This window comes from Arachis stenosperma, chromosome 3 (genome assembly GCF_014773155.1).
Source record: "Arachis stenosperma cultivar V10309 chromosome 3, arast.V10309.gnm1.PFL2, whole genome shotgun sequence".
Taxonomy (NCBI): domain Eukaryota; kingdom Viridiplantae; phylum Streptophyta; class Magnoliopsida; order Fabales; family Fabaceae; genus Arachis; species Arachis stenosperma.
This window is the reverse complement of record NC_080379.1, coordinates 17144935-17157333: the sequence shown is the minus strand read 5'-3', so window position 1 is coordinate 17157333 and position 12399 is coordinate 17144935. Positions and strand designations below refer to the sequence as shown.

The 12399-nt window shown below is 35.1% G+C and overlaps 1 protein-coding gene across 1 annotated transcript; it reads right to left on the bottom strand.

The window, feature by feature from the left end:
• Nucleotides 1–2983: 2983 nt before the first annotated feature.
• Nucleotides 2984–11988, bottom strand: LOC130967773 (protein transport protein SEC31 homolog B). Its single transcript, XM_057892778.1, has 22 exons — nt 11403–11988; nt 10393–10447; nt 10087–10209; nt 9885–9981; nt 9762–9798; nt 9555–9660; nt 9422–9479; nt 9067–9164; nt 8813–8932; nt 7947–7989; nt 7626–7747; nt 7421–7548; nt 6779–7334; nt 6570–6662; nt 5946–6131; nt 5642–5855; nt 5219–5316; nt 4946–5125; nt 4452–4574; nt 4097–4361; nt 3652–3890; nt 2984–3564 (listed from the first exon to the last, which is right to left on the bottom strand). Exons 1-22 carry the CDS (start codon nt 11717–11719, stop codon nt 3469–3471), a joined length of 3354 nt encoding a protein of 1117 aa, XP_057748761.1. The 5' UTR covers nt 11720–11988; the 3' UTR covers nt 2984–3468.
• Between the last annotated feature and the right edge of the window lie 411 nt (nt 11989–12399).

Genomic DNA, 12399 nt, shown 5'->3' with positions numbered 1-12399 from the left:
TCTTAAAAGATAAAGAGGTTCTTGATAAAAAAAATATCCAACCTAATTCCTGAGCTTTATTTTTATGGGACTGATTAACTTCTGTGCTAAAAAGTCAATATTATTTTTTTTAGCACAGGAGTTAATCAGTCCCAAAAGAAAATTAGAGACCGAGTTGGGTGTTTTTTTTAAAGTCTCGTTGTCCTTTTGAAATAATTGTCAGGGACCGGATGGGTATTCACTTATTTAATTTTTGATGCACTCTCAGTGTAAAACCATGTTACATATACATCTAATTACATAACATGACATTAACAAAAATAATTACCGTTTATATTGAGTGCATGAATGATTATTCAAGAGAACGGATTTTTTTATTTTTTTAAAATGTGTATCAGAGAAAAGCCGTATAGTGTAGTAATGCAAATGGGTCATTTTAAAGTCTAGAAAATTGCTTTTTTTTTCTTTTAAATTTAAATCAAAATACAAAATTTGGATTATTATCTTCCACCAATTATTTTATTCCAATACCCTTGTCGTTCTAAATTGGAATTATCTTTATCTTTATCTTCGATTTTCTTTCACAATTCCAATAGTCTGTAAAATTTATTCATTCATTCCAATTTTAGGTAAAATTACTCATTAATTATATCATTGTAGCAAATTTTATATCGTTATCACTATCGGCATTAACAAAAACGATTGTTAACCAATGCAGCACTGACTTATATATAATTCACCCTTTGATTTAATTTTTGTTAGAGTAATATAATACATATATAAGTCTTTTTGGATTTTGCAATGGATTTATAACTTTTTAAGAAAAAAGTTGTAGTTCGTTATATAATTTGTTCAAAGACTTAGCTTCCTTGATACTATTTATTTAAATCTATCTCAATATTATACAAGAACCTAATTGCCTTATTATTCTTTATTTCGATTTTTTTAATGCGCACTTTGATATGCCAAACCTTGCTTATTTATATTTTGTTTCACACTTGATACTTGATAGAGAAAATGTCAACATGGTTAATATGTACATTTTGAAAGGTTGCCTTGTCATATTTAAAGTTCTAAAGTGAAAATACCTATGATGTTAACTTTTTGAGAGTAAAATCTTAACTAATCATTTTTTTATGCAATGTAATTGATATCTAAAAGACTAAAATATTATAATTTATACTATCACTCTTTGTCTTATACCTCTTGTTTTTGCATCTTTTAAAGTTGTAGTCTTTCTGAGGGATAAAAAATATAAGGTAAAATCACCTTTATTTTCCGGGAGGGAAAAAGTTCATCATGGAATGGAAGGGTTCGCGAGAGAGGCCAAGAAAAAATGTCAAAAGGCACCAATTTCATCAAGAGTTAGTTCTCTTTTGTGTCAGTACGTCAATGGCATCTATGGAGAATTGAATAACTTTTATGGGATCTTCCAATGAAATCCTTCTAGCAGCACTCTAGAGATATTAATTGTACAATTTCATCATTTCATGAGAGAAAGAGGAAAACATTAAAATGAACACATAGCTTTCTTATAGCTCAATATATAGTTTTGGTCAAGTTCTTTTGTTATTTACTTCTAAATGGATTCCACCAAGTTATGCATCAAATTTGATATTTTGCTTTCTTTTTTGTTGGCTTTATGCTGAAATTATTTTTTGGGGATTAACAAAAATCGAATTTTAGATCTTTGGGTGACAAACACTCTAATACAATGTTATGATATCATTTCTTTTAGAAGTTTAAACTAATAAGAGAAGATACATCAATTATTATTTCTCTAGCATTAACCACACATCAATCAACTCTTATTCACATTTGAGATTCACAAGGATATTTTGATGCTACATCCTTGTCAAATTTGATAGAACCAAGCATAGTCAGCATTTTGTCCACCTTACATCCAATTATCCAAAAATACTGTCTGCCTACAGAAAATTAACTGTTATGTATTTGTATTTGTGTGTATACATATATATGTGTCTTATTTCACATATTCTCAATATACTAAACATTTTGACTTAATTGAACATCTACTTGTAATGATCCACTTTGGAGATATGTAATTAGACGTGAAAAGAAAATCAAAGTTTTCTATTACACCCAGTTCATTATGCTTCTACTTTTGTTTATGCGTAGATCCAAGATATAATATACCCTTGTTCAGTTGTTCTCACCAAGAAATTTCTAACTCGATGATTTATTTATTTATTTCATAGACCTTAGACGAAGGCAGATCATTTGTCGCAACTTGGTGTCCTCTTTGTTGTTATTTTCATTACACTATGACATATGTATCAATTTTATAAATCAAATGAATCAAATTTAAAATTACTGGTACATGTATTGCCACATAATAGTTGAACAGATCTGAATCCGTTTTAGACAGTATTTTACAAACAAGCCCATCTCTTGCGTATACCATAACTTAAGTGGATAAAATCCTAGGATAGTTTCCCTGGGGGTTAAGACTGAATTTGAATATAATACCAAAAAAAAATTGATTGAATTTGAATAATAGCTCCAAAATCTAGTGGCGTACGCTTTAATTCATCAAATTTTAGCGGCTATACCCTCATTTTCCTTGCCTCCCTCCCCACATCAAGTGTTAAACTTGAGCAAGTACCACCAAAAAATAAAAAACAAGAAACTTGAGCATATATAAGGTACATACAAGAGTTTGATACCTATGCAACCCCCTAAAATGATAACCTTTGTTTTGAATTGGGCTAAAAATGATAGCAATCCAAAACCGGCAATGTTTAAAATCAGGAAAACAAAATATTCCAGTGTTCACTGTTCTACACTTCTACACCATATTTTATAACTTGTAGGTTTCCAATATAGTAATCGCCAAATGCATTATAATTATCGTTCTACATCCCCGATAATCACTGACAAATATGTATTAAGCCTAATGATACTAGTGTCATTCCACTCTAGGATCTATGCATCAAAACCTGGACAAAGGACAGAACCACCGCTTCTAAATAAACACTTGAAATTAAGAAAATCCAATGATGCATGATTACATAAACATGATGCTACATTATTCATTTGTCGACCAATCAATACTTTATATGACTACTGTGATACAATGTTCTTTAAAAAGAAAATAACGAAAAGGAAACACTGACCCAATCTATAGCTGAGGTAAAAGAAAAACCATCCGATATCTTTTGAGCAAACAAACAAAACAGTGTTCTCCATAATACAAATATTGGTTGAAAAAACAATCTGCTAAATATCTTTTCTGATCATGTCCTGAAAACTACCTTCAGTAACCGCTTTTAATAACTGTCTATGTGAAGAAAGCAGCAGCACTGCAAGAAATTGTAGATGTGCGCATAGAATCAAAACCCTGCACTTGCAATCTAGATAGTAGTCTTGTGTACACGGGTGACAGGATCAAGGGACACTATTGCAAGATGCTAATCACATGAAAATTTTCCCAAAATCATGAAAAGGAAAAAGAAATTTCTAACTTCTTTAACTTAGCCTCACGCTCTGCCTTGTCTTGATCATTCGCTTAAGTGAACCCAACCATGACTGGCATTCATCCCACTCACTAGTAGTAAGAATAACCTGCAACACACAAGAAAATCAGCCAATGTAAATCCTATAATATTGTAACTAACATGCATTGGCAGTTGCAGTTGCAATTGCTTTTACCTGAACTTGTAAGGCAGTACCAAAATCACCATTGTCTAACGCCTGACAAAGTTGAAGGAGCTTATCAGATGCATTTTTGGAGATGTCCCCACTGTTCAATTTGGCAAACAATCCACCGAGCCTTTTTGAATTGTCTTCTATCTCCCGCTTCTTAGCTGGGTTTGCACGTGCACCACCCAATGCTTCTGATGTTTCGTTGAAAAGCCTTGTCAATGTTGTAACAATTGGCATTTGGTGTGCTGGCAGTCACAAAAGGCAAAACATAGAACCAGATAGATAGAATGAGTTAGTTCTAACAAATAAGAGTGACTCACGATATAACAAATTCCAGACTTGGGTTTCCAAGTCAGACGAGACAAACAAAAACTACGGACACATAAATTCCAGGAAATGTTTAAGATTATTTTGGTTCAATATAACATGGACTACTGGAAAAACATATTACCAGGTACTTTTGAAGTGTCGGCTGTTTGCACAGTAGGTGGTGGCGCTGCGGGTGCTGCAGCTGGTTGAACAGGTTGAGGGTGGGGAGGACTGGGTGGTTGCGATGATCCCATCCCAGGTCTTTGGACACCACCAGAACCAGGGACTGGCATGAATCCCATTGGATTTGGTGTAGGGGCCACAACCTGTGACAAGTTAGGGTTATGACCTAAACCCACATGTGATGGAGCAGGGGGTGCTGAATGGTAAGGCGGATTGCTGCTTGACTGAAATACAGAAAATAATGTTTTGAATCCACAAGTAGCCACAGATAAATGATGTCAAATCTGAAACTAAAACCATAAGTCAAAACTTACATTGTACAACTGAGAACCCAATGTGGGCTGCTGATATTGTTCCACGTTTCTAAGCGCCGGAAAATTATGAGGATCGAAAGTTCTCAAAGGAGGGGGTGTGACAACATTATTCGAGAAGTTCATCTACAATAAAGAAATTATCCAATAAATAAATAAAGAAATAAAACACAGGAAAAAATGGAAGTATATCTTATGAGGTTATCTGTAACATCAATGCTGAGGCAATGATCACTATGAAATCTTCTAATGCTTCAGACAAATTTGACAAAAGACAATGATGTACCAAGGACGTAAAAAATACATGAAATAACATTTGGTCTCCCTCACAATCTTTTCAGCATGTATAAACAGTAGAAAAATGTGGCTTAAATGATATATAATACGCAAGCTCATAATTCTGTTTTTTTCCGACAAAAACATGGGTCAATTGAACACCAACTCCAAAGGAAGTTATAGACACAAAAAGCTGCAACTGTTAGTTTTTGTTAAAATACCTGGGGAGGTTGAGGAACCTGAGCAGTCTGTGGTGGAACAAATAAATTAGGTTGTTGAGGTTGCTGCTGTGGTGTAGGAACACCATATCCTCTTCCATATCTAGGATCAAATTGCTGTTGATAGTTTTCAGAATATTGAACACCAGAAATCCCATGCGGCACTTGAGCAGATATTGACTCCTAAAGAACAAAAAGAGGAGCAATTTCCAAGTCAAGAATCTACTTTGAACAAAATATAAAATGCCAAACAGCATAGTTAATTAAAGTCATTACCTGATGGTAAGTTCTATTATAACTAGAGCTATCAGCACCATAAAAGGATCCACTGTGTGATTGAGAATTATCAAAAGCAGTAGTTTTTAAGTCTTTCTCTGCAACAATGATTTAAAGGTGGAAAGATAAGAACACTGAGGTGTGCAGAAAACTTCAAATATTGCACAAAAAATGAAAATGCTAGATGATTGAAGAAAAGAAAAATTAAGGAAAATTTGGTCAAGTTTCTGATCAGAAACTGTGTAAACTGTCGCACTTCACAATTAACATGACTATGATATACCACCCAAAAAAAACAAGGGCGCTAGTAGTTTAAGTATCATCAAGCAAATCCTGCATATTAAGGGTGACTTGCTAATAATTAGCATAGCCTTATCACCAATTTTCTAGCATAATGTACACCAGTCAGAGAAAAAGGTATACCAGGTTCTGTAGAACGTGCAATTCGATCCTTTAAAACCACAAGCTCAGGTGATAGTTGATCAGAACCCAAAAGTTTTAAATACTCCATTGCTGTGGTCAACAGCCCTTGACTTGCTAAAATTTCAGCATATTTCTCAACAAGCTTGCACAGAGAAGCACTAAACTGCTTCTGTCCCGTTGCCAAGGCAAGAACAATAGTCTTTTCCATCAGATCCTAACATAATAAAATTGTAAATTTTCTATCTTCAGTATTGGTAATTCAAAATTTTACATCAAACCTTTTTATAAGGAGTATCAATCTCACCTGAAGAAGATCAACATAAGACTTCCCCTCATGCTCAGCTGACAGGCTCCTCGACCATATTTCAACTGTTTTATCAATATTTCCAGCACATATATAACAAAGAGTTGCAGCTAACGAATTGCCAGCCCCCATGAGTTTTGAGGCAAGTGTGTCACAAAGCATTGTCCATTCATCTCTCTGAGCAAACTGTCAATATGTGACAACAATATCATGAGCATAAGCCATAACAATGTTTTCATCACAACATGAAAATATAGTTTCTTACTCATACTATAGTAAAATGATAGCCTCAACTTTATCTAATCATTAACCCCAAAAAGAGAAAAGAGATAAAAACAGATATCATTAGCAACATGATATTGCATCACTATTAGTAGCAATAGTATATAGATGATAAAGTAGTCAGAAAGAGAAATCAAATGGAGAATTGATGATCTAATACGTTACAAGAAATAACAAATGACTATTAAAACAAAACTACGGTAAAATAAAGGAGATTGAGTCTGAGATGCTACCAAACACTTCATTAGGTAACTTTGCAGTTATAGGAAACATTAAATCAGTATCACGTAATTCCAAACTATCATAATAAACTTAAACAAGCAAGAAAACCAAAGAACTTACACTACAAAGAAGAGCAAGGGTTTCTTTCCAAAATTTGAGAGGCCTAGTGTTCACAAGGCTCAACAGGTCATTGCTCACCATTGCTGATACAATCTGAAAATGGAAATCATGCCCAGTGAATGTGGCTTATAAAAATCAAATACCAGGTAGTTATTACATAGATTGTCAGATATGAAATAGACAGATTGTGCGATGAAGTTATCAGCTACCTTTAGGTAAGGCGACCGGATCATCTTAAGGTATTGATCTCTTGTACTTTCCCACAAGGAAGCATTACCAACATGAGCAATAACCAAGGCATCGGCCCATTTATTTGCAGATATGCACTGTGCAACTGCACCCTTGTAATCCCCAAGAACTAAAGCACGCTGAACACTGTCATCAAATGAAGGGTCACTGCTCTCCTCTGTTTCGACAGAATCTTGGATTTTCTCTGATCCATTGGCAGTGTCCTCAGCAACAAAGTTGCCCACAGAAGTAGTTACGGGTGATTCAGCTTTAGGACTGGGAAGATTGTTAAAGAAATCCTCCCCATTATCAAATGAAAAAGAAGGTGCTTCATGAGGTGCCAGATGTCCTGTATTATTAACAGCAGTGTCCTCAAGTCCAAGAGCATTTACTTCTTGGGAAAGATCATCATTAACTGTGTCTTTTTCTTCACTAGGTACGTTGAATCCAAGGTGTGTTAGAAGTTTTGTGCGTGCAGTCCCATCATCTTCAAACATAACCTTCAAAAACCCCCAAGTTTCCCTATCCTCCACAGATCTGTCACAACAATGAAAATGCAATTAACAAATGGAAAATTCACATATCAAATATGAATCAATGCAATACGAGTGGATAGAACATACTCTGATTCCTGAGATTTTTTATCACATAAAATTCTCAACAAAGACCTTTCGCCATTTTGAATTGCAGCTTCAAATTCAGAGGATCGACTGACTAGACCATCTTCAGTGACCAAGTTATGCACATAAACCTGGGAAGTTACAAATGGCATGACTAAAACGAACCATTCAAGAACATAGCCAAATAAACCAAGTACTAAAATATTACCTCTGAAGGTCCAAGTTGAGAACCAGATGCAGATGCCTTAGACTGAAATGACACAAGTTTTCCACCAAAGCCAAAAGAAACGCCAACAGGGCACTTGTACCATTTTGGAGCTCTAAGTGATACTGCGCAGAAGAGGGAAATTTCATTAAGAGATTCAAAAAACTAAGTTATATTAAGGAACACAACAATAACATAATCTTGCCTAGCCCACACACACCCCAATACTTATCAAGGAATGCTGCATGGTGTTCAATTATATATGCAAAATTAAATATAATAGTTTGCAGTTTATTTGATAGACAACAAAAACAAATGCATCACCTGCACCGTAATCATTTTGCCCGACACCATAATGACGGCAACCCTGCAGAAAATTACATATGCTATCATTAATTCTAACCCCAGAAAAGAAGTGCTAATATCTACAGAAGAGAATCAACAAAGAAACAAACAATTTAGTTTCTTATATTATTTTATGTATGGATATTTAACCCTTGACTTCTGGTGTACTTAGGCCAGGAGGCAGGGGAGAAAAAGGAAAGCCTAACGTGAACTGTTACCAATAACCCAAATATGAAGTTGATATGTGATATGGTAGGATCTAACAAACACTAGGCTAACATAATTCTAAGTAAAAAATTTAAACAAAAATGCCCATATGCTTCAGGAGATATAGAATGAAAACTAAGATTCAGAATTTAAAAGCGAGAGAGAGAGAGAAGGAAAAATGGATTGTATGAAGTGCAAGTTAAAACTTTGGTGATCGGTGTCAAAGAACTACTTCAATTAAAATAATAATAGTTCTTAGATTTCCAATAGAATTGACGTGGTAAAAGATGGAATGGAGAACAAAAGGACCATAAGAATATAAGGCTGCAGCATATTCTTAAAGTTTATAACATTAATTGAATTGAGCAATGTAAAAGGTTTTATTCTAAAATTTGCCATTATATGAATTGAAAGATGCTACTTCAAACTTCATGACATTCTCAAACAACTGCTAGGCACTGAACTTATGACTTAATAGGGCGAAGAAAATGCACACATTACTTATCTAGTCTTTCATTCTCCATATTACATCATCACATTATTCCTAGTTAATTACAAATTACAAATAAAGTATGCCTCCCAAAAGTGCAAAACAAAATCCAGTGAAAACTCGTCAAATTTAAAATATACAAATATACCTTAATATTGTATATGCCAATTTTTCCATCAAAGGAGGACGCTGATATCACTCCTGGGATCTTTGGATACCAGTGCACGTCAAAATTCCAGTTGGTTCCAGCTGGCAATTCACAGGCAATCTGTGCCCAACCCCAACCAAAACAAAAGTGTCACTACCAAAGAAAATTCTCCAACTGAAAAGGTTAACCCAAGAGGGTAATTTTGAAATTAGTCAAACAGAATATTTATGGGGTAAAAAAAAGGCAAACACCACCTCTCCAGAAATTGTGTCCCAGCATATGGTCCGGCTATCTTTGCCACAGGTTATCAAATAAGAGCTATCAGTGGGACACCATGACATTGCAATAACACCTAATACAGGAAATTCAGGCAACATAATCAAGTCAGCTACGCTTATACCAGTAATGGCGATTTCTAATAGAAGTAAGCAAGTTTTCAAGCATTTATATCAAATATCACAAATTATAATAAAAAAGCCTAACACACCACAGTCTGTCTGAAATCTCTGCACATTAGTTTTCAGAAGCAACAATTCCAAAAATCACACGTATGTCATACTTGTTTGCAAATAACAGGACCAAAAAAAAGAATTAAAAGGGTGCCATTACCTCTGGTGTGACCCACAAACTCTTTTATTGGTGTCATTATATTCCTCATATCCCAAAGCTGCATCAATATCCCACATAAGGTCAATGCATTTCCCCCGAAAAAACAGACTTAAATGATTGGCAATGACTATACCCTTAGAGAAGGAGAACCATCTTCATCTGATGCAACAACAAGTTGTGTGGCAACATCAGGATGCCACTGCAAAACTGAGCAACGCCTTCTAACCGAATCTGCAAAGCTGATAGCTCACAAAGGATAGACAAGGTTATAATGAGTTATTGACAATAGAACACCAGAATACTTCAAAACTAATAGCAGAAGATAATCAACCAAAGTTACCTTATCACTGGCTTTTGCTTCTTCAAATCCCAGACCACTGGAAAGATAAAATGAGAAAACAAAATAAAATGAAAATTCTGGTATTCAACTACTAAACAACACAATATTAAGAATAGAACCCACCAGTGGTCCCATTGTAGGAAGTAGATGCTAATATGTGTTGGACTTTACTATTCCAAGACAAGAATGAAACTTCCCCCTGGGAAGCAGAGCCACTACCCTGTGCAATAATAAGGTACATGAAACCCTTTTTTAAAGAAAAGAGCTATAAAATTGATATTTGAAGATGCAGACATATTAATCCATTAGGGAAAGGATATCTGACCTTAAGTGGTGGAAAATGAGTAGGCTCAGAAGGATTGACCAAATCCCATATACAAATTTCACCATCCTCAGCGCCAGACGCAAGAAGATTTGGTGTGATGGCATTGAACTCAAGACCACGAACCTGAAATATAAAAATGTCAAAGGTTAGAATTCACCTAACCAAAGAATACAGGCATTATATAATTTCATCACTTTCAATGAATGAATATTATCTTTGAAGGGGGTAAAAATACAGGCACCATATAAAAACAAACAATTTAAACCCCGCAGATTGATTTGTAAATGCAAGCAAAGAAGAACTTACCGGTCCTTTATGTCTTACAAGATGTCCAACTAGAGCATTTTCATTTTTCTCCGAACTGTAAAATTTTGTTAAGAAAATGAAGCAATTGGAAAGGCAGGGAGAAAATTGTAAATTAGACTCAGATATTTTAAATTACCAAATATTTGTTAACAACTTCATCAAGACCAAAGAAAACTCTAAAAGTAGCAATAATGCAACATTTGTCTACCACAACAGCAATTACTATCTTCATCTATTTTCACAACGATCACTCTATAGCACTATAATTTGAAGGGAACAGCTTGATTTTGAGTTAGCATTCTATTGCATAAATGTTACTGCATCAATTCACAAAATAAAATTGGAAGGTTTTCTGAACATGAGTGCAAATTTCAATACTAAATCATTATAGGTATCTTCTCTCACGTTTATCTTAAAAAATATCAATCCATTCATTAGTTGATGTAACATTGCACAATCCTCACAGTAACACTTGCAAGCCGGAAAAAGAAAAGGAAAAGGAAAAATCAAAAGCAAAATAATATAAATGCACTAGAAAGTTTCTTTTGCAAATAGAAGAGTCAGCAATTCTGTATCCATTTAACTGAGCAGTTAGGCAATTTCTGATCTATTCCTTCTCCTTTGACGTTTTAGGAGGATAAGTCTGCCTCGATGCTTTTCAGTGTTTCTTCCTAATATAAATATTCTATTTTCCATTAAGAGGGCCAAATTTTACACGAGCAGTACGGAAATTTCATTCATATTAGCGCAAAACATCAAGGCATTAAGCTCTATAGGAAAATTGTAACATGTGTCTAATCAGCGCTATAATCCACGCACTTGTAAAATAGTACTACTACTAATCAGTTCATTTTACCACCATAGAAAGCCAAAAGTTAACCATCTAATCTAACCGAATTCCTGTGAGGCAACCTAATCACTCGAAACTCAAACCTCCAATCAAAACACATTCCGTTTTCGAGAATAAAAGCGAAAAGGCAACGTGCAAGAACAAAGGAAGGTGCAATTACCGGATCAGAGTGAGAGGATTCCAGATATCAATGTTACCATCGACAAGTCCACCAGCAATGAGGCCTAGCGCGAATCCTTCCGTGTTGGTACCGTTCTTCCCCCACGAGAGTCGGTTGAAGCGCTCGGAGCTAGGGTACTCGGCGACGAGAGGCAGTTCGGGTTCGTCTGACTGGAAATCAAGCTTGAATATCTCGAGGTTCGCCGATGAACTGAAGGACAGATCGACGGCACCGGCCATAGTCCCCGCCGCCATGTAGGGCGCATCCGGCGCCAGCGCCACCGACGACGATCGATTCACCCCTTTGATGCACGCCATTTCCCTCCGATTCCTCACACAAGAAACCAAAACCTAATCGGAAACACGAAATTGGAATCGCGAATCCGAAATTCAAATGGATCTGAGAATCAGGAATTGTTTCGGATCTGATCTGTGGAATGTGAGAGTGTGAAGAACCACTCTCTTTCTTTCTCTCTCTCTCTCTTTCTCTTTTCCCCTTTTTTCTCTCTTCTCTCTCTGTTGTTCTTTTTTTTTTCTTCTTCTCTTGTTTCTACAATAACTTAGCGTGGTTTGAGCTCGTTGTGAGTTTATTATAACACTTCTTTCAGTGTAACACACTACTACGGGGCCTTGTGAGGGTGGTACTGTCTGCAATGTACAACCGCATAAGCGGGGTTGTAGAAAGCTCTATTTTGTACGCGTCGCACTGGATTGTGGCTCCAATGCTGTAACTACGTAAATATGTCATTTGAACCAATTAGAGCTCCACATGTGTGATGGGTTTTTCATGTGGAATAATTTGATTCTATCATACAACTCCGTTAGAAAAAAAAAACTCTTTAAATGAGAAATTAATAAAAAAAATTCATTATTATTAAATTTATATTATATTCAACGGTCGTGCAATCTATTTCAATTTAGAAATTAGAATATCGGTGTAATTTAAAAAAATATTTTATTTATGTCATTTATCTTAAAAATAAAATTAATATTTAATA

Bases quoted from the DNA above. Each gene is read 5' to 3' on its own strand.
- LOC130967773 (XM_057892778.1), bottom strand. From the start codon at position 11,719: ATGGCGTGCATCAAAGGGGTGAATCGATCGTCGTCGGTGGCGCTGGCG. The intron at 8,933-9,066 runs GTGGTGTTTGCC...GGTTGGGCACAG, and splicing joins GGGACACAATTTCTGGAGAG to ATTGCCTGTGAATTGCCAGC. The intron at 3,891-4,096 runs GTAATATGTTTT...TGTGACTGCCAG, and splicing joins CGACACTTCAAAAGTACCTG to CACACCAAATGCCAATTGTT.